Genomic DNA, 23,860 nt, shown 5'->3' on the forward strand with positions numbered 1-23,860 from the left:
CCATATTAGAAAGCATTTTGTAAATAAATTTCTAATTGATAATCCACATTTCTGTTTTGGCTAAACACAATAGCCATGTAAAGCCGAATTAAAAAGCTCAAAGAGCTGATTTTAAACATCAAGGATGTGCATCTAGATACTAAAAACGTGTTTTTAAAACAAAACTGTTTTCTTGCTTTTAATCAGGGTGTCCAGCGATTGCTAGGATCAAAATTCAAGGTTTTTTCCACCTTTTCCAGGTCAGCAAATTAAGTGTTTACAGGTCGCTTTTTTTTTAATAAAATTATTTCTCTGAAATCTCTGTGAAATTTAAAAAAAAAAGTGGTAAAATCCTTGAATTTTTTTAAAAATATTAAAGAAATTTTTTGAAATATTCGTGAAATCTTTCTTTAATCTTGGCTTGTGACGCATTCATTTGAAATCATTGAAATATTGGAAATATTTGTGAAATAATCAATTTTTCTGGAATTTTTCTGGAATCTTTCTGAAATCTTTTGTATTCATTAGAAAACATTAAAATATTTGAAATCTTTGTGAAAACTTTTTAAATCTTCTAAAAAAAATCTTAGAAATCTGCTTTTTAAAATCTTCAAAATCCATGAAATCTTCTGAAAGTTTTAAAAACTTTGCGAAATTTACGAAATTTATGTAAAATCTTTCGAAATCTTCTAAACATATCTAAAATTGTTAAAAAGATTTATGAAATATTTTGTAATCATATTAAATCATTAAAATATTTTTGAAACTCGTGAAATCTTTTTAAATTTTGGCAAAATCTTTTGAATCCTGTAAATCTTTGTAAAATATTTTAATATCTTTCTTTATTCTTTGTTTGTGAAATCTTTTTGGGTTCATTTGAAATCAATTAAATATTTTAAAATCACAAATTTATTGAAACCTTTTGAATATCCTTTTTGAAATATTAATAATTCTTGAAATCTTTTCAAATTCTTATGAATTATTTGAAATATTTGTGAAATCTTTCTGAAATCTTTGTGAAATATTTCGACATCTTCTCAAATTTTTTGAAATCGTTTAAAATCTTTGAAATATTTGTGAAGTATTTTTTTAATTTTGGTAAAATCTTTGAAATCTTTATTAAATTTGTATCAAAGCTTTGAAATATTTGTGAAATCTTTCTAATATCTTTTGTAATCATTTAAAATCATTAAAATATTGGAAATTTTTGTGAATTTATTTGAAATCTTCTAAAAAAATTAGAAATGTTGAAACATTTCAATGTTTGTGAAATTTTTGTAAAATCTTTAAAGTCTTTTTGAAACTTTTGAAATCTTCTGAACAAATTTGAAATCGTTTAAAATGATTCGAAGTTTTCGAAATCTTTATAAATTGCTTACGAAAATTTTTGAAATATTTGTGAAATCTTTTTTATTTATTAGAAATGATTTTCGTGAAATCATTTAAATCTGTAAAATATTTTGAAATATTTGTGAAATCTTTGTGAAGTCTTCGGAAATTTGCTACAAATTTATAATCGTTTAAAATCTTTAAAATGATTTGAAATCTTTTAAAATTCGGTAAAATCTTTGTGAAATGTTTTAAACTTTTATTAGTCTTTGAAATCCTTGAAATCTTTGTGAATTTTTTTGAAATCTTCATGAAAAATCTGTGAAATTTTCGATACTCATTTGAAATCATTAGAATCTTTGAAACATTTGTGAAATTTTTTGAAATCTTTAAAGTTTTGGTAAAATCTTTGAAATCTCTGTAAAATATTTGGAAATATTCGTCAAATTTTCGAAATTTTTGTGAAATCTTTAGTATTTGTTATAAATCATTAAGATATTTGAAACCTTGAGAAATCTTTTGAATCTTTGTACAATATTTTGAAATAATTTAAATATCTGTGAAATCTTTTTTATTCATTTGAATTCATTAAAATAATTAGAATCTTTTTAAATTTTGGTAAAATCTCTGAAAACTTTATGAAATTTTTATGAAATCTTTGAAATATTTGTGAAATTCTTCTTTAATTATTGTTTGCGAAATCGTTTGTGTTCGTATGAAATCATTGAAATCATCAAAATAATTTAAATCATTTAAAATCTCAAACTCATTGAAACCTTTTGAAATTGTTTAAAATATTTAAAATCTGGTATAATACACCGTTTTTTAAATTTTTAAATCCTTATGAATTCTTTGAAACATTTGTGAAATCTTTCTGATAACATTCGTATTCATTTAAAATCATTAAAATATTTATAATTTTTGGAAATCTTCTTTAAAAAAATTTCAATGTTCGTGAAATGTTTGAAATTTTTGTATAATTTTTAAATTTTTTTTGAAACTTTTGAAACCTTTTGAACAAATTTGAAATCGTTTAAAATGTTTTGAAGTCTTCGAAATCTTTATGAATTTCTTACGAAAATCTTCAAAATATTTTTCCATTAGAAATCATTAAAATACTTGAAATCTTTGCAAAATTTTTGTGAAATGGTTTTAAATATTTATGAATATTTCGAAATCTTTGTAAAAGCTTTGAAATTTTTCTGAAATCATTTGAAATCTTCCAATCGAAACAAAAGTCGTTTAAAATCTTAAAAATATTTTGATATCTTTATGAAATTTTTATGAGATCTTCAAAATCTTCGTAAAATCTTCAAAATCTTTGTGAAATCTTCTACAAATTTAAAATCGTTTAAAATCTTTAAAATCTTTTGAAATCGTTAAAAATTTTGGTAGTCTATGAAATCCTTGAAATATTTGTCAAATTTTTTTTAAATCTTTGAAATTTTTGGTAAAATCTTTGAAGTCTATCAAATCTTTTGAAATATTTGTGAAATATTCGAAATCTTTCTAAAATCTGTGAAATCTTTATGAAATCTTCGGAAATCTTCTACAAATTTAAAATCGTTTAAAATCTTTAAAACGTTTTGAAAGGTTTATTGCAATATTTAAAATCTTTAAAAGTTTCGCTAAAATCTTTGAGACCTTTGAAATTTTTGCGAAATGTCTTGAAATATTTTTTTTTCTTTGAACTCATTCTAATATTTGAATTTTTTATGAAATCTTTGGTATTCATTTAAAATCATTTAAATATTTTAAATCTTTTGAAATTTGGGTAAAATCATTGAAATCTTTGTGAAATATTTTTAAATTTTTGAAATATTTGTGATATCTTTCTCTAATCATTGTTTGTGAAATCTTTGAAATCTTAAATTTATTGAAACGTTTTCAAATTGTTTAAAACTTTTTTGAATCTGATGTAATATACCGTTTTAAAATTTTTTGAAATTATTAAAATTTTCTGGAATCCTTATGAATTCTTTGATATATTTGTAAAATATTTTGCATTCATTTAAAAACATTTAAATATTTGGAATCTTTTTAAATTTGGTAAAATCTTTGAAATCACAAATTTGTCTAATTTTTCAAAATTGAAGGACATTTCAAATATTGTAATGATTTCAAATGAACACAAAAGATTTCAAAGAATTCATAAGGATTCCTGAAGATTTCAATAATTTCAAAGATTTCAAAAAAAGTCTATTACACCAATTTAAAAAAAAAATCAAACAGTTTCAAAATGTTTCAGTAAATATAAGATTTCAAAAGATTTCACAAACAATGATTAGAGAAATATGTAAAAAATATTTCAAAGATTTAAAAATATTTCACAAGGATTTCGAATATTTTAATCATTTCAAATAAATACCAAAGATTTCACAATTTTAAATTTATTTAGAAGATTTCAGAAAGGTTTTTACAAAGATATGAAACATTTTGCAAATATTTCGAAATTTTTCAATGATTTTACCAAAATTTTAAAAGATTTCACAGAGATTTCTTATATTTTAATGATTTTAAATAAATATAAAAGATTTCACAAATGTATCAAGAATTTCATAAAAATTTCAAATATTTTACATGAATTTAAATGAATAGCCCAGCAGATTTCGAAGATTTTAAAAGATGTTCATGATTTTAAACGATTTTAAATTTGTTTAGAAGATTTCAAAAAGATTTTACAAAAATTTCGAACATTTCGCAAATATTTGGACATATTTGACAAAGATTTCAAAGATTTTACCAAAATTTAAAAAGATTTCACTAGGATTTTTAATATTTAAATGATTTTAAATCAATATCATAGATTTCACAAATAATTCAAGGATTTCATAAGAATTTCAAATATTTCTCATGAATTCAAAGATTTCATAAAAATTTCAAATATTTTTCATAAATTTTAAAGTTAAAGATTTTAAACGATTTTAAATTTGTTTAGAAGATTTCACAAAGATTTTTAACAGTTTAATGAATTCAAATGAATAGTAAACAGATTATGAAGATTTCAAAACATTTTTACAAAGATTCCAAAGATTTGATAATTATAACAATATTTCAAAACATTTCACAAAAATTTCAAGGATCTCAAAAATATGTGTAATCTTCTCAAAATTTTTGAAATCTTTTTTAAATGTTTAGAAATCTTTGCCATCTGGTGTACTATCCCCTTTTTATAATATTAAAAATTCTGAAATCTACTTTTCTAAATAGTTTTATAACTAATAAAGTTATATCAAAGAGACTTTAAAATATTTTAAAAGACTTTAAGTGATCTTAGGATTTCTCAAGAGATTTTTAACGATTAATAAAATTTGAAAGCATTTTAAAAGAATGCAGAAAAATTGAACGATTTTGCAGGAATTTTCAAGATTTTTTAAGGAATCTAAAAAGTTTGGAGGATTTGCAAGAGATTTTATCACATTTTAAGGCAGTTTAGGTGATTTTAAATAATGTCAAGCGAGTTACTGAAAAGTTATTTAAAAAGATTTTAATAAATTTGAACAGATTTCAAGGGATGTATTTTTTTTAATATTTTAAGGAATTTAAGGAAATTCAAAGGATTTTCATAAACTGTGCTCAATTTTGAAAATTTTGAATGATTTTAAAGTAGTTGAAGGAATTTCAAAAAAATTCGGAGAAATTAAAGGATTTAAAAAAAAAAACCTAAAGAATTTCTGACAATTCAAGTGATTTTAAGGAATTACATCCTATAAGGATTTGACGGTATTTTAAGATTTTCTTTTAAAGGCTTTAAAAATAATTTTAGAAATTTTCAAGATTTACAAAAAATTTTAAAGTTTCTTTTTAAAGGATTTAAAACTAATCCAAAAATAGTTCAAAACGATTTAATGATTTACCAGAGATTTTATTAGATTTTATGACATTTTTAGTCATTTTAAAGAAAGTCAAGCGAGTTATTAAAAAGTTATTAAATCAGATGTAATGAATTTTAGGAGATTTCAAGGAATTTAAAGAAATTTATTGTTTTAAGGATTTTCAAAAGATTTTAAGGAGCCTAAGAAAATTTAAAGGATTTTGGATTTAAAAGATTTGAATTAATTTTAGTCAATTATACAATATTTTAAATTATTTCAAAGAAGTTGTAGGGAGTTCAAAAAAATTTGGAGGACTTTAAGGATTTTCAAGAAATCTTACTTACTTACTGTAAAGAAGTTGAAGGGATTTCAAAAAAGATTCAGAAGATTTTAAGGAATAACTAGGGACTTTTGACGGAATTTGAAAATTTATTTTTAAAGAATTTAAAAATATTTCACTAATTTTTAGTAACTTTAAAGAATGTTAAGCAATTAATTTAAAAGTTATTTGAAACAAAAGATTATATTTTTTCTTGGTGGATCCAGAATATTGCCGAGAATATAACCGAGAAATAAATTCTCTGAGAATTTATGAGAATCTCAGAATTTATTTTAATTAATAGAAAATTAACTTTTCGGCTGAAAATTCAACTCTTTTTTTTAAAGTTTGTCTATTTTATTTTAAAGTTTACCTGCTTTAGCAGAAATAAAATCTTTTTTTGATCAAAATACACCTGTTTGGTTAGAAATTAAGCTATTATACTATTTTCTGAAAAACTGAACTATCTCGTATAAAATTTACTTTTTGTTTAAAATTTATATTTTCATCTTGAAAAATAAACTTAAATATTTTCTGGATAAAAGTTCCAATTTAAAAAAAAAGTTTGTTTTTTATTACAAATGCATCTGTTTTAGTACAAAATTGATCTATTTTTAAAATAAAAATTCAACTATTTGGTAGAGAATTGAACTATTTTGTTAAAAATTCATCCTTTTTGGTTGAAAAAATTTGCTTTCTTGGATGGAAAATTCAATTTTTTTCGTTGAAAATCACTTTTTTGTTAAAAAAATTAAATTTTTGATTTAACTGAGTTAATTGGAATTTTTTTGGATGAAAAATAAACTTTTTTTGTAATAAAAAATTCTACTGCTTTAAGACAAATTTCATATTTTTGATAAAAATACAACTATTTACTAGAGAATTCAACAATTTTGCTAAAGTCATTCTTTTTTGTTAAAAATTCGTCTTTTTGTATTGAAAACTAAATTTTTTTTGGTATAAAATTATTTCTTTTTAAAAAATTCATAGTTTGATCGAGAAAACTCGACTAAAATCTTTTTCGACGAAAAATTTAACTTTTTTTTTTTTAATTTATCTTTTTAATTTATAAACTTCATCTGTTATAGAAGAAATTTCATTTTTTGTATGAAAATGCAACTTTTTGGTTAAAAATCGTTCTTTTCTGCTTGATAATTCAACTAATTTGTTTAAAACATTTGGTTTAAAAAGTTGATTAAAAGTATAATTATCTTGTTGAAAATTAATCTTTTTTAATTGAAAAATCAACTACTTGGGTCAAAGTTAAACTACATTCTGAAATGTTTTTTTATTGAAGTCTGGTTGAAAATTTAAATGTTAAGTGAATAATACTTTTTTTTGTTGTTTAGAATTAATTTTTTAACAGAAAATGGAAATCTTCCATTTTTTAAAATTGATATTTTTTAGTTAAAAATTCGGTTTTTTTTTGTAAACAAATTATTTCACAATTTGAAATTTCCTTTTTTTGCGTAAAAATACATCAGTTTCGTGTAAAATTAATTTTTTGTTGAACATTCATATTTTTTGTTTGAAAATTGAATTTTTATAAAGCAAATTTGTCTTCTGGTTTAAAGTTTCAATAATTTAGATAAAATTTTATTTATTTTTTGAGTACAAAATCTTTATTTGTTGGAAATTCGTCTTTTGGTTTTAAAATTCTTTCTTTTTGTTGCATAAATTTAATTCTTTTTTTATTAAAATATAAACTATGACACTTTTTTAACGGTAATTTGTTTTTTTAAGTTGAATGTTGAACTATTATGTTAAAAATTCAATTATTTTGTTAAAAATTCCTGTATTTTGTTCAAGAACTATCTTTTAAAGGGCAAAAAACCTTTTTTTTGTTTGAAATAAATTAATACCTTTTGAAAATTTTAAATTTGTATATGAAACACTGTAATTCCTAAATACGTTTCAGCTAGAAAATAATTTATATTCACCCGCTAATATAACTTAATTGTTAAAAAATCGAAATTCTTAAATTCTCTTAAATTCTTTTAACCGTTTGCGGCATAGTGGGAATTTTTTGCGATTTCAGAGTAGTTTTTATTGGATTTTACAGATTTTTTTTTAATTTCATACTCGCAGAATGATAGAAAATTGAAATTTTTGTGCAGAGTACTAAATTTTAAAAATAATTTGTTAATACTTATAAACAAAGATGACAAAAAGCCTTTTTTGTTGGCAAAATTCAGTATTGAAAAAACTTTCCATTATATCCTTATGAAAATGGGTGCTTAAGGTTTTTTGGGGTCGCTGAATACGAATCTGGACTCAGATTTTTAAAATTCAAAATTGCGGATCCAATATGGCTGCCGCAATTGGAAATATTTTTGGATTTTATTTGAAAATTGGTATACAGGGGTTTTTGGGGTCAGTGATCACGACTATGAACTCAGATTTTGTAAATTTAAAATGGTTGATCCAAGATGGCGCCCGAAACTTGGAATATTTTTGTATTTTTTTTCTGAAAATTGGTATACAGGGGTTTTTGGGGTCAGTGATCACGAATCTGAAATCAGACTTTGAAAATCTAAAATGACGGATCCAATATGGCGGTCTAAATAATAAAGTTTTCTGGATTTTTAAAAAAATTAGTGTACAAGGATTTTTGGAGTCACTGATCACGAATCTGAATTTAGATTTTGAAAATTCAGAAAATTGGTACTAATCCATTTTGAATGTTTAAAATCTAAGTTCATATTCGTTTTCAGAGATACCAAAAACCCCTGAACACCAATTTAAAAAAAAAATCCAAATTTTTCCCGCCATATTGGATCCGCCATTTTGAATTTTTTAATCTGAGCTCGGATTCGTGATTAGCGACTCCAAAAAAACCCTGTATACCAATTCTTGAAAAAAATCCAAAAATATTCCAAATTTAAGTCGCCATATTGGATTCACCATTTTGAATTTTCTAAATCTGAGTTCAGATTCGTGATCAGTGATCCCAAAAACCCCCGTATACCTATTTTCAGAAAAATAAAAAATATGCCAAACAAACGTTAGTCGCCATATTGGACCCGCCATTTTGAATTTTCAAAATCTGAGTTCGGATTCGTGATTGGCGACTCTAAAAAACCCTGTATACCGATTCTTTAAAAAAATCCAAAAATATTCCAAATTTAAGTCGCCATATTGGATCCACCATTTTGAATTTTCTAAATCTGAGTTCAGATTCGTGATCAGTGATGCCAAAAACCCCCGTATACCAATTTCTAGAAAAAATAAAAAAATATGCCAAATTTTAGCCGCCATTTTGGACCCGCCATTTTAAATTTTCAAAATCTGAGTTCAGGTGCGTAATCAGCGACCCCAAAAATCCCTATGTACCAATTTTCATGAAAACTCGTTTCCCTGAAAAATGTATGCCGGAAAGGGTTAAATTCTCAAAAATTCTGTCATATTCTCGGTTATATAACCTGAACTTAAGGGCATGTGACACAGCTAAATACCTATATTACCGACTTCACTTTATCAGTTCACTGAATGTTTTTTCGAACGTTCGAACTTTTTTCATACATAAAGTATCAGTCTCAAACTTTGAAAAATGCAAGAGCCGAAAGAAAACTACATTTAAGTACAAATCTTAACAATAACAGATGTAAAAAAAAATATTTCAACTATCAATTCCATCGGCATCAGCCGGTAACGTTGTACACGAAAATGCGAACCCTGGCGACCACTAAACGAGGCTCTAGAGAGTTCGTATTTTCGTGCACAATGTTACCGGCTGATGCCGATGGAATTGATAGTTGAAATTTTTTTTTACATCTGTTATCATAAAGCTTTATACTTAAACGTAGTTTTCTTTCGGCTCTTGCATTTTTCAAAGTTTGAGACCGATATTTTATGTATAAAAAAGTTCGAACGTTCAAAAAATGTCGAGGTTCAGAAAAAAGATGAAATAATTTGCAGTGAAGTTCCTACCAAAATGCAGTACCTAAACGTACTTTATTGTACTCTAATACATTTTCCAACGTTTCAGCTCGATATTTTATTTACAAAAAAAGTTCTTAGGATCAAAAAAACATTCAGTGAACTGAAAAAGTGAGGTCGGTAATATAGGTATTTAGCTGTATCACATGCCCTTAAATTCTCGGGAATTTAAGAACTCTAAGTGTAATCAATGCTTTTCAGTCCACCAAGTGGTATGTATGGCCTTACTCAATACTCAAAAATCAAGTCGATGGGTTCTACAAATAATAGGCTATATTTTCGTTATCATTAAGAATTAGGCTAATTTCATTTAGCCAAGTATTCAGTAGGAATAAATAACCTATTATTTTTCTTAACACTTCCTACGAATTTAAAAATTTAGTATTTTCCATTACAGTTTGTAATGTAATTTAGGCTCCTATAACTTTCAAACAAGACAGACAAAATTCAACAAAAATTCCCGATTTTTCAAGCTTTCCAACATCACACTGGACACCCACAATTTCTCACTTATCTATGAACACAACCTGGCTACAACATAATCGTTACACCGACGTTTCCGAATTAAGCCTGAGCAGAAACTTGTTCGATTTCGGATGAGCGAGTTGCTCCGTCAGATTGAAGTGCGGCAGTCGATAGACCGTGCAGAGTAGAGCAACCTCGCCCTGTCGCAGCTGAAATTCACATCCATCCTGTAGCAGTCGTGAGGGCAACTCGCCCTCACAAACCAGCGCCCAGTGATGCGACCTCCTCTGTCGTTCCTTCTCGTGCGCGAGGACAGGACTCGCGGTGAAGAAGGGCTCGAGAAAGGCTTTCGGTGCCGCGTCCTGAGCCAGACACCTAGCCAGACGACCCAGAATCGACTCGACCGAGTGGCGCGGCTGCTGTCGCGTCACTCGCAGATACTTCTGCAGCGCCCTCGCCATCGAGGGAAAGACGGCCTGAGCCGCCTCCATCGGGTCCATTGGTCCCGGATTCGGCGCCGAATCCGAGTCGGAGTGGAGCCGTTTGATGTGGGCAAAGGCCTCTTCAGCGGCTGTTATTAGACGAGCTCGTCGTTTGCGGACCCGCCTCTCGTAATCGTGCTCCTCGTAAAAGCGCTCATTGTGACTGGAGTCGCGGCGACGCGCCTGTGCGGCAAGAACTGCACGGTCGCCACCGTTGCCACCTCGACTACTCTGAACACTGCCGCCGCCACCGCCGCTCATTGTCGTCACGGTTCCATCGACATCGTAGAATTTGAAACTCGACTGTTTCCTACCTGATTTCGAGACTGGCAGTCGATCCAAATAGGGATTGTAAATTGAGAATTCGGTGTAGTATCTTTCGAGGGCCCAGACAGCCGCTCGCTGAATTGACAATTGTCCGATTGCGTACGATCTTGACTCACCGTCTGGAGATCTCACCACCTGGAACAATGTGGCCGGTTCGATTGAAATCGAGATTCGAGAGAGAGAGATGATTATTGCAAAAAAGAAATATTCCGGTTTTTTTCGTTTACAAGTCTAAGTTATAATATAGAAAAGGATAAGCATTTTGACAATAAAGAAAAATATTTTTCAGCAATTTGGACTGGTTTAGAGTTCTGAGCCGGTTATATTACTTTGAGAACGATAACGTAAATAAGAATATTACCGAGAATATAACCGAGAAATAAATTCTCTGAGAATTTATGAGAATCTCAGATTTTATTTTCATTAATAGAAAATTGCATTTTTTCCTTAACTTTTCGGTTGAAAATTCAACTCTATTTTTTTGAAAATTTTTCTTTTTTATTTTAAAGTTAACCTGCTTTAGCTGAAATTAAATCTTTTTTTCTTGTTGATAAAAATGCAACTGTTTGGTTAGAAATTAAGGGCATGTGATACTTACAGTTTCCCCGGCTTTTTTTTCCACAAAAATGAAAATTTTTAAAAACTGAATTCGGAGATGCTATAAAATATCATAACGGACGTCCCCGGACTCTTTTTTGAGGGATAATAACAAAAAAAATTTATTGTGCTAAAAAAAAATGTTATGCATACGCATTACTTTGAGGTTACGTCGTTTTTCATCTCTGCCTTTCCAATAATCTGGAAATTATTTATGAAATAGACTTTTTTGATTGCCTGCAAACAAGGTTAGTTCCGGGAGATTAGTTACTATGTTTATTTGTAAGTACAAAGTTTTCGGCCCAAAATATTGTGTAGTTTGGAAGTAACGTTCGGGTGAATTGTAACACACATAACCTCGAAATATACACGCACGTTGTTAGCAATATCAAAAATTGTCTGATTGAAAAACACAAAGAAAGTGTGTGGGGACGTCCGTTAGCATGTTCGCTATTATTTCCCAGATTTTGAAGGCAAAATATTTCTTATCCTAGGAAAAAAGCCGGGAGAATTTACACTGAAAAAATCGATACTATTTCCTGAGCGCTATGCAAATTAATCACATTTTGCTAAATTAAAACTTTTTTTTAATTAACCTACAAAAAAAGTGTGTGGGGACGTCCGTTAGCATGTTCGCTATCATTTTCCAAATTTTTAAGACAAAATATTTATTATTCTAGAAAAAAAGCCGGGGGAACCTAAAACTGGTAAAATCAACAATTTTCTAAATATCACATGCCCTTAAACCATTATACTATTTTCTTAAAAACTGAAATATCTCGTAGAAAATTGACTTTTTGTATAAAATTTTTATTTTGGTGTTGAAAAATGAACTGAAATATTTTCTGGATGAAAGTTCCACTTATATAAAAAAAGTTGTTTTTTACTACAAATTCATCTGTTTTAGTACAAAATTGATCTTTTTGGGATAAAAATGCAACTATTTGGTAGAGAATTTAACTATTTTGTTAAAAATTCATCCTTTTTGGTTAAAAAATTCGTGTTTTTGGATTGAAAATTCAACTTTTTTCGCAAAAACTTTTTTTTTTTTTGTTACAAAAATTCAATTTTTTATGCTACTGAGTTAACTGGAGAAGTCACTACTAGAGAAGTCAGCAATTCTGTTAAGTCATCCTTTTTGGTTAAAAATTCGTATTTTTGCATTGAAAATTCAATTTTTTTGGTAGAAAATTATTTCTCGTTAAAAAATGTATTGTTTGATCGTGAAAACGCGACTAAAATCTTCTTCAACAAAAAAATGATTCAACTATTTTTTTTTTTATTTTTTTTTTGGATTTAAAACTTCATCCGTTATAGAAGAAATTTCATTTTTTGTGTGAAAATGAAAATTTTTGGTTAAAAAACGTTCTTCTTTGCTTGGCTTTTTGGTTTTAGAATTAATTTTTAACCGAAAATGGAACTTTCCAATTTTTTAAGATTGTTACAAAATTATTTTTTAGTTTGAAATTTCCTTTTTTGCGTAAAAATGCATCAGTTTCGTGGAAAATTAATTTTTTGTTGAACAGTAATGTTTTTTGTTTGAAAATTGAATTTTTATAAAGAAAATTTGTCTTCTGGCTTGAAGGTTTAAAAATTTAGATAAACTTTTAATTTACATTTTAAGTAAAAATCTTTATTTGTTAGAAATTCGTCTTTTTAATTTTAAAATTCTTTACTTTTGTTATATAAATTTAATTCTTTTTTTATTAAAATATAAACTATGACACTTTTTCGTTGGTACTTTGTCTTTTTCAGTTGAATATTTAACTATTATGTTAAAAATTCAATTATTTCGTTGAAAATTCCAGTATTTTTTAAAGAGTTATCTTTTAAAGTAGGAAAAACTTTTTTTTTGTGTGAAATAAATTAATACATTTGAAAATTTTAAATTTGAACTTAAATTCTCGGGAATTCAAGAACTCTAAAATGGTTAAAGTGCGATAGGCCACCTGGTGACAAAAATCGAAACTAGAAAGAACAGGTACGTTTTTAAAGATTCATTTTAATTTGTGCATAAAAGTGTTCTAAAGACTTTTTTGTGGAGTTTAAAATATTTATTACATAATAACAATGAACAATTATCGGAAACAAAGGGTTTTAAGATGGAATTTACATTATATAAAGTGAAAAAACACATTTTTTGAAAGAAATATTTTTCTAAAAAAAAACTGGTACTATTTCTTATAATTTTCAAAAGATTATCAACTTAAAAAACCTATTTGAGAAAATTAGTCTTCTTATTTGAAAGTTCAACTATTTTGTTAAAAAATTGATTTACTTTGTTGAAGAATTATCTTGTCTGGTAGAAAATTAATAATCTTGGTTTAAAATTGTACTATTTGGTTAAAATTTTACGTACTGTTTTGAGAAATCATATTTTTGGATTAGAAAATTAATCTTCTGGATTGAAAATTCAACTATATCGCTAAAATAGAATATATTTTCTTGAAAAATTGTCTTTTCTGGTAGAAAATTAATATTTTTTGCATAAAATTTATGTATTCTGTTGAGAATTCATATTTCTGGGTAAAAAATTAATCTTCTAGGTTGAAAATTCAACTATTTGATAAAAAAATGGATGTTTTTTTGATAAAAAATACATCTACTTGATTTAAAATTGAAATATTTGGTTAAAAATTGGTGTTTTTTTTCTGAAAAATCATCTTTTTGTGTTATAAAATTCATCTAATTGGTTTAAAATTCAACTATTTGATTAAAAATAAAAATATTTGGATAAAAATTGATATTTTTTGTTGAGAGTTCATCTTTTTGGGTAAAAAATTAATCTTTTTGTTTGAAAACTCAACTTTTTGGTTGAAAATTTAACTATATTGTTGAAAATTCAACTGTTTTGTTAAAAGCTAATATTTTTGACTTCAAAATTAAACATTATGTTTCTTTATTGTCTGACAAATCATTCTCGGTTAAAAATTCAAATATATCGTTAAAAATGTATGTATTTTGTTGAAAAATGGTCTTTTCTGGTAGAAAATTAATATTTTTTATTTCAAATTTATGTATTCTGTTGAGAATTCATCTTTTTGGGTAGAAAATTATTCATATTGGTTGAAAATTGAACTATTTAATTAAAAATGTAGGTATTTTGTTGTAAAATGATTTTCTGGTAGAAAATTAATCTTCTTGATTTGAAATTAAAGCTTTTGGTTAAAAATTGGCATTATTTTGTTGTTGTTTTTTACAATTTCTTTATTGTGTTGAGAATTCATATTTTTAAGTACAAAATTAATCTTGTTGCTATAAAAATTCAACCATTTGATTAAAAATTGATGTTTTTTTGATAAAAAATACATCTACTTGATTTAAAATTGAAATGTTTGGTTAAAAATAAAAATATTTGAATAAATATGCATTTTTTTTGTTGATAAAAAATACATCTACTTCATTTAAAATTGAAATATTTGGTTAAAAATTGGTGTTTTTTCTGAAAAATCATCTTTTTGTGTTAGAAAATTAATCTCCTTGGTTGAAAATTCAACTATTTGGTTAAAAATAAAAATATTTGAATAAAAATGGATGATTTTAAAAATTAATTTTAATTTGTGCATAAAAGTGTTTTAACGATTTTTCTCTGGAGTTTAGAAGTATTTATTGAATAATAAAAATGAATTTTCGACCGGAAAATTTAATTTTTAACTAAAGAAAATAAATTTTCAAACAAACAGTTAAATTTTGAACTAAAAAAATTATAATTTTCAACCAAAAACAGAATAGTAACATTTTCAGTTAACAAAATTAATTTTTAACAAAACATAAGAACAGACAGATAAATTGTTAATCGAAACTTATATCATTAAGTTTTAAGTTTGAAAAATTCATATTAACCAAACAGATGAATTTTCGTCTACAACTATGGAATTTTCAATTGGAATAAGTTAAATTTACAGTTGTGAAAATTACTTTAAACCTTTTTTAATTTAATTAAAGAGACAAAATTTCAACCAAAAAGTTAATTTCTGAAGAAAAAAATAACAATAATTTTCAACCGAAAATAAAACAGTAACACTTTTAGTTTAAAAAAATAATTTTAAACCAAACATAAAAGTTTTCAAATAAAACAATAAATTTTTAACTGAAACAGTTGAATTTCAAGTTGACAAAATTAAAGTTTAAACAAACAGATGAAATTTCCAGTTGAATTCAAGAAAGTTAATTTCAACAAAAAGAATGAAGTTTCAACAATACAAAAGTTACATTTTCAAAAAAAAAGTGGTAAATTTTTAATTTAAAAGATGAATCTTCAACTGGAATAGTTTCGAACTTCAAAAAAAGATGATAAATTTTCAAATGAAAAGAAGAAGAATTGAATTTTCAAAACAAAAAAAAATAATTTTCAACCAAGAAGATTAAATTCTACCAAAAAATACGAATTTTCAACTTTCAACTGAAATGGTGAAATATTCAACTGGAATAATTAAATTTTAATTTAAAAAAAAAATTAATATTTAACAAAAAGTAAAAAAATTTTCAACAAACTAGTTGACTTTTCAAGTGTAAAACTGAAAGTCTCAGTAAAAAAAAAAGAATTGTCAGCCTAAGAAAATAAAGAATTTTTAACAAAAGAAGTCATTTTTCCACTAAAAGATTTCAAATTAAAATGATTAATCTTAAACCAAAAAAAATTAATTTAAAAGAGTTTAACTTTCAACCAAGTAATTAAATTTTCACTCCAGAAAAAATGAATTCTGAATTATAAACAAATTGTTAAATTTTTATCAAGATACATGGATTTCTAACCAGATATTTGAATTTTCCTCTAAAAACGATCCACATTTAACCAAAAATATAATACTTCAATTTTCAGTTAAAAAAAAAGAATTTCAACCCAAAAAATAAAACTAATTGTGGACAAAGTTTTTTCCGGTCAGGTTTTCCAATTTTCCCAGTAAACTAAAAGTACCATATTCGTATTTTCTGCAAAACGCAAATAAATAAATTTTGAAGAAAAAGAATTCTTAAAGTTTCCACTAAAAAATAACTATTTTTTACAAAAAAAGAGATGTGTCTTCAACTAGAATAATTGACTGTTTGAAAAAAAATATTAATTTTCAAACAAGAAGATTAAGTTCTACAAAAAAAAAAGAATTTTTAGTACAAAGAAATGAAAGTTTAAGCTAAAATATGAATTTTCAACTAAAATTCTTGAATATTGAACTGGAATAATAGTTAAATTTTCAGTAAAAACAAAAAATAATTTTTAAACAAAAGAGTTTAACAAAATTTATTATTTAAAAATATATATAAAAATAAATAAATATATAAATATAAATAAATAATATTTAAAAATGAAAGTTTAGCAAAATTATCAAATTACAAGTTCAACAAAAAATTGATCAAAAATTTAAAGTAAAAAAAAAAAAGAAATCGGGTTTTTTGAAAAACAAATCATGAAATTCAAATACGCATAACTTTTTCGAAAAAATTCTGTTTTGCAAATCGCAAAAATACGTAGACAGTAATTTCTAATCCAAATTCTCCACAATTGAAAAATTCAGGGAAAAAAAAACATTAAAAACTTTTTTTTAACGTAGTTTTCTGAAAAATAAAACCGTGTCTTTCAAATGATTATTTCTTTAAGTAATTTATAAATTTTTTGTGAACTCTAGCGCAGTTTCCCTAGAACTGAATTTAAAAAAAGAAACTTACCTTTAAATAGTAGGTAGGCTGCAATTGACGAATTTCAATTAAGAGAACAGCAACGTAATGGATAAACAAAAGCGTATCCGTGAACGTACTCGCATAAGCCACGAGATTTTTGTATTCCGACAACTCGCCATTAGCAACAGTCTTTGCAATCTCCGTTAACTGCAATTTAATCAACAAAAAATGTTCATTTTTAATTTTCCGCTGGTGAATTCTCAACGGTAAAAATGTAATAGTTAATATTTCAATCACAAAAGATTTTGATTTTAAATAATAAAATAATAAACAGTTGAATTCATATTATTGGGATAGTTACATTTTCATATTTAAAAAACTAAATCTGTGCCAAGAAAAAAGAAAAAAATTTTCAACAAAATATTTCAATTTTATACACTTTATATTTAAATAATATATTTTATATCTTATATAGTTAAATAAATTTAATGAAAAATAAAACCAAAAATAAAAACATTAATTTTTTTACAATAAAAGACCATTTTTCAATAAAATACATACATTTTTAACGAAATAGTTAAATTTTCAACACAAAAGATTAATTTTATAACACAAAAAGATGATTTTCAAAAAAAAGAAGAAAAAAACAACACAATTTTTAAGCAGAGAGTTTAATTTTAAATGAAGATTTCTTTTCTACCAGAAAAGAATTTTCAACTAAATACATACATTTTTAAACAAATGGTTAAATTTTCAATCAAGATGAATAATTTTCTACCCAAAAAGACGAATTCTCAACACAATACATCAATTTTTAACCAAATAGTACAATTTCAAACCAAGATCATTAATTTACGACCGTAAAATAAAAATTTTCAACAAAATACATTAATTTTTAACCAAATAGTTGAATTTTTAACCGTGAGGATTAATTTTCTACGCAAAAAAAAATAAAATCTCAAGAGAATACATATACTTTAATTTTAAAATATTAATTTTCTACCAGAAAAGATAATTTTTCTACAAAATACATGCATTTTTAACCAAATAGTTGAATTTTTAACGTAGAAGATTAATTTTCTAACACAAAAATATGATTTTTCAACAAAAAAAAACAACAATTTTTAACCAAAGACTTTAATTTAAAATCAAGAAGATTAATTTTTTACTAGTAAAGAATTTTTAACAAAAAACATACATTTCAACAAAATGCACTCATTTTGCATCAGTTACATTTCCTACCCAAAAAAAATGAATTCTCCACCTAGAAGATGAATTTTCTAACACAAAAAGATGATTTTATCAAATGAAAACACCAATTTTTAACCAAAGAGTTTAATTTTAAATTGAGAAGATTAATTTTCTACCAAAGAAGAGAATTCTTCAACAAAATACATAAATTTTTAACGAAATAGTTGAACTTTCAAAGCAGAAGATTAATTTTCTATCACAAAAAGATAATTTTAAACAAACAAAAAAACGTCAATTTTTAATCAGACTTTAATTTTAAATCAAGAATATTAATTTTTTACCAGAAAAGACTTTTTAACAAAATACATACAATTTTAATCAATTAGTTAAATTTGCAACCAAGATGAATGATTTTCTACCCAAAAATATGAATTCTCAACACAGTACATAAATTTTTAACCAAATAGTACAATTTTAAACCAAGATCAATAATTTACTACCAGAAATGAAAATTTTTCATTAAAATGAATCAGTTTTTAACTAAATAGTTGAAATTTCAACCCTGAAGATTAATTTTCTACCCAAAAAAATGAAATTTCAACAAAATACATAAATTTTAATTTAAAAATATTAATTTTTTACCAGAAAAGACAATTTTTCAACAAAATACATGCATTTTTAACCAAACAGTTGACTTTTCAACAATATAGTTAAATTTTGAACCAAAAAGATGGATTCTCAACAAAAGAAAACATTAATTTTTATTCAAATATTTTTTTAAACCAAATAGTTGAATTTTCAACCCAGAAGATTAATTTTCTACCCAAAACAGATTAATTCTCAACAAAATACATAAATTTTAAACAAAAAATAATAATTTTCTACCAAAAAAGACCATTTTTCAACAAAATACTAAAATTTTTATTGATATAGTTGAATTTTCAACCCAGAAAATTAATTTTCTAACCCAAAAATACGATTAAAAAAATATATTTTTAATCAAATGGTTAAATTTTCAAAGAAGATGAATAATTTTCTACCCAAAAATATGAATTCTCAACACAGTACATAAATTTTTAACCAAATAGTACAATTTTAAACCAAGATCAATAATTTACTACCAGAAATGAAAATTTTTCATTAAAATGAATCAGTTTTTAACTAAATAGTTGAAATTTCAACCCTGAAGATTAATTTTCTACCCAAAAAAATGAAATTTCAACAAAATACATAAATTTTAATTTAAAAATATTAATTTTTTACCAGAAAAGACAATTTTTCAAAAAAATACATGCATTTTTAACCAAACAGTTGACTTTTCAACAATATAGTTAAATTTTCAACCAAAAAGATGGATTCTCAACAAAAAAAAACATTAATTTTTATTCAAATATTTTTTTTAACCAAATAGTTGAATTTTCAACCATAAATTTTAATTGAAAAATATTAATTTTCTACTAGAAAAGACAATTTTTCAACAAAATACATGCATATACATTTTTAACCAAAAAGTTGAATTTTGAACCCAGAAGATTAATTTTCTAACACAAAAAAATGAAATCTTAACAGAATACATAAATTTCAAACAAAAAATATTAATTTTCTACCAGAAAAGATAATTTTTCATTAAAGTACATACATTTTTAACCAAATAGTTGAATTTTTAACCCGGAAGATTAATTTTCTAACACAAAAAGATGATTTTTCAAAATAAAAACACCAATTTTTAACCTAGGCCAGTCAAGAGAATTTTTTTCAAATACATTAATTTTTAACCAAACAGTAGAATATTCTATTAAGTTCATTAATTTTCTACCAGAAAATAGAATATTGCAATAAAATAAATAAATTTTTAACCAAAAAGTTGAATTTTCAACCCAGAAGATTAATTTTCTAACACAATTTTCTACCAGAAAATACCATTTTTCAACAAAACACATACATTTTTAACCAAAAAATTGAATTTTGAATCCAGAAGATTAATTTTCTAACACAAAAAAATGAAATCTTAACAGAATACATAAATTTTAATTTAAAAATATTAATTTTCTACCAGAAAAGATCATTTTTCAAAATGAAAACACCAATTTTTAACCAAAGAGCTTAATTCTAAATTAAGAAAATTAACTTACTGCCAGACAAGAGAATTTTTTTTAAATACATCGATTTTTAACCAAACAGTAGAATTTTAAATTAAGTTCATTAATTTTCTACCAGAAAATAGAATATTGCAATAAAATAAATAAATTTTTAACCAAAAAGTTGAATTTTCAACCCAGAAGATTAATTTTCTAACACAAAAAAATAAAATCTTAACAGAATACATAAATTTCAAACAAAAAATATTAATTTTCTACCAGAAAAGACAAATTTTCAACAAAATACATCGATTTTTAACCAAGTAGTTGAATTTTTAACCCAAAAAATAACATTTTTCAATGAAAGAAATAAATTTTTAACCAAATATTAGAATTTTAAAATTTTCAACCAAGAAGATTTAATTTTCTACCCAAAAAGACAATAAATAATAAACAATAAATAAATAAGGCAATTAATTTTCTACGAGAAAAGAAGACTTTTTAACGATATACATACATTGTTGACCAAATAGTGAAATTTTAAAGCAAGATGAATAACTTTCCACCAAAATACATAAATTTTTGAACAAATAATTGAATTTTCAAGCAAGAACATTAATTTTCAACTGAAAAACATTAATTTTCAACAAAATAGTTAAGTTTTCAAACTAAAAAGATGAAATTTGAAGCACAAATTTTAATTTTCAAAAAAGAAATTCTAAAACATAAATGAATTTTCAACTATGAAAGACAAATAGCCATAAAATTTTTCAAGCATTAAAAACATACTTGAATGTTTCTTTAAAATGTCATTCTTCAGTCTATAAATATGTACTTTGTGAAAATTCTTTGTTACTAAAAAAAAATCCTGTTTGAATATTCAACTTTTTGGTTAAAAATTTATTTATTTTATTGCAAAATTTTATTTTCTGGTAGAAAATTAATTAACTTAATTTAAAATTCTACTGTTTGGTTAAAAGTTGAAGTATTGTGTTGAGAATTTACCTTTTTGGGATAGAAAATTATTCTTCGAGTTTGAAAATTCAACTATCAGGGTGTCTACTCAAATCTTGGAAAAAAATGCCCTGACAATTCCCGGTTTTTTCAGCTATCTCAAGTTTTTTCCAGATATAATTTTTCGCAAATTTATTTCAAATAATATTCTTTTTAGTTTCTAGTAATTCAATTAATATTAAAAGATATTCTTTAATATTTCAGTACGAAAGATTAAATAAATAATTACATAATTAATCATTTTTTGAATTTGTCCTTAAAGTCCTCGAATTTGAATATAAATTCAAAAAAAATTTTTTTTGATCCACTTATGCATAAAATTAAGTTTTTTTTACAGAAAAGATTAATTTTCTATCAAAAAGTTGAATTTTTAACAGAAAATGATTAATGTTCAAATAAATAGATGAATTTTGAACTAAAAAATATCAGTTTTCAATCAAAAATAAAATAGTTAAATTTTCAGTTAAAAAAAAATTATGTTTCCACCAAAAAAAAAAAACAAATAGATTTATTTCTAAAAAAAATTTAATTGAACTTCTAACCATCCTGTTTTATGATTTTTAAAAAATACATTTTTGAGATAAGAGTTCAATTTTTAACCAAGTATTCTTATTTTTTACCAAAAAAAAAGATTAACTTTCTACCACAAAGACGATTTTCCAACAAAATACATGAATTTTCAACGAGATATTTGCATTATTAAATACAAAAAAGATAAAATTTCAACCCAATTGTTAAATTTTAAAACTAAAAAAAGATAGAATTTTACAAAAAAAAAAAAAAAGGAATAGAAGATTTATTTTTATCAAAGAAGACGAATTTTAATGAAAATACATGAATTTTTAATTTATTTTCAACCCAGAAGATTAATTTCTACCAAAACAGTCAACATTTTCAACTGAAAAGAATACTTTTTTAGGCAAATTTTACATAGTCATATTTTCAGTGAAAAAAATATTTTTCAACAACAAATTCGCAACAATATAGTTCAAAGTTTTAACTGGAATATTTAAATGTTCAGTAAAAAAATTAATTTTCAACCAACGAAAAAACGAATTTTCAATAAAATAGTTCATTTTTCAGGCTGTAAAATGTATATATTATTTCAAACTAAAAAGATTTAAATTTGTAATAAAAAATAATGGAATTCAAGCAAAAAGAACGAATTTTCAACAAAATACTCTCGAAGAACTATTTTTTTCTTAAATTATTTATTTTATTGAAAAATATTATTTTCTGGTATAAAATTAGTGTTCTTGGTTTAAAATCGATTTATTATGATGAGAATTCATTTTTTCGGTAGAAAAATTAATTTTTTTGGTTTAAAAAATTGAATTATTTGGTTAAAAATTAATGTATTTTGCGAAAATTCTTCTTGACTGATACAAAAAATTAATATTTAGTTTGAAAATTCAACTATGGGCGTAAAAATTGATGTATTTTTTGCAAAAAATTCTTCCTTTCTGGTTGAAAATTAATCTTCTTAGTTAAAAATTTAACTATTTGATCAAAAATGTATGTATTTTGTTGAACATTCTATTCTGGTAAAAAATTATTGTTGTTGGTTTAAAAATAATATATTGTGTTGAGAATTCATATTTTTCAGTAGAAAAAATTAATCATTTTGATTGAAAAGGTATCAATTTTATTGAAAAATTCCCTTTTTTGTTAGAAAATGAACAATCTTGGTGAAAAATTCTACTTTTTGTGTAAAAAATTAATCTTATTGGTTGAAAATTTTAATATTTGATTAAAAATGTATTTATTTTGTTTAAATGATTTTCTATTAGAAAATTAATGACCTTAGTTTAAAATTTTACAGTTTCGTTAAAAGTTGATGTATTGTGTCAAAAATTTGTCTTTTTGGGTAGAAAATTAAATCTTCTTGGTTGAAAATGTTAAAGTTCAAATATTGGGTTAAAAACTTATTTCTTTCATTGAAATTTTTTTATTTTTTTGGTTGAAAATTCAATTACTTGGTTAAAAATCTATGCATTTTGTTAAAAAAATGTCTTTTCTGGTAGAAAATTAATGTTTTTTGTATAAAATTTATGTATTCTGTTGTGGCTTCTTCTTTTTGTGTGGAAAATTAATCCTCTGGTTTGAAAGTTCAACTGTTTTGTTAAAACTTATTTATCTTGTTGTAAAATTCTCTTGCATTTTATATAAAATGTAACTACTTGATTAAAAATGAATGCATTTTGTTGAAATTTATGTTTTTTGTTACAAATTCTTTAATGGTAGAAAATTAATCTGCTTGATTTTAAATTAAAGTCTTTGGTTAAAAATTGGCATTTTTTTTTTACAATTTATTTATTGCCTTGAGAATTCATATTTTTGATAAGAAAATTCATCTTCTTGGTTGAAAATTCTACTATTGGATTAAAAATTGATGTTTTTTTTTATAAAAAAATAAATCTACTTGATGTATAATTCAAATATTTTGTTAAAAATGTGTTTTTTCTGAAAAATCATCTTTTTGTGTTAAAAAATTAATCTTCTGGGTTGAAAATTTAATTATTTGGTCAAAAATAAAAATAGTTGAATAAAAATTGATGTTTTTTGTTGAGAACTCATTGTTTTTGGTAGGAAAATTAATCTTCTTGTTTGAAAATCCAACTTTTTGGTTGAAAATTCAACAATATTGTTAAAAATGTATGTACTTTGTTGAAAAATTGTCTTTTCTGGTAGAAAATGAATATTCTTGGT

At 24.1% G+C, this 23,860-nt stretch overlaps 1 protein-coding gene across 2 annotated transcripts in view; it reads right to left on the minus strand.

Moving 5' to 3' along the window:
* Nucleotides 1–9,500: 9,500 nt before the first annotated feature.
* The window catches only part of LOC117169525 (vang-like protein 1), a 29,063-nt gene continuing 14,703 nt past the window's right edge, over nt 9,501–23,860 (minus strand). For both annotated transcript variants that reach the window (XM_033355946.1, XM_033355945.1), the window contains exons 3-4: nt 16,917–17,075; nt 9,501–10,790 (exon numbers count right to left, since the gene is read on the minus strand). In XM_033355946.1, the coding sequence (XP_033211837.1) occupies nt 9,927–10,790; nt 16,917–17,075 (1,023 nt within the window). In that variant the 3' untranslated portion in view covers nt 9,501–9,926. The remainder of the gene's footprint in view (nt 10,791–16,916; nt 17,076–23,860) is intronic.

This window comes from Belonocnema kinseyi, chromosome 3 (assembly GCF_010883055.1).
Source record: "Belonocnema kinseyi isolate 2016_QV_RU_SX_M_011 chromosome 3, B_treatae_v1, whole genome shotgun sequence".
Taxonomy (NCBI): domain Eukaryota; kingdom Metazoa; phylum Arthropoda; class Insecta; order Hymenoptera; family Cynipidae; genus Belonocnema; species Belonocnema kinseyi.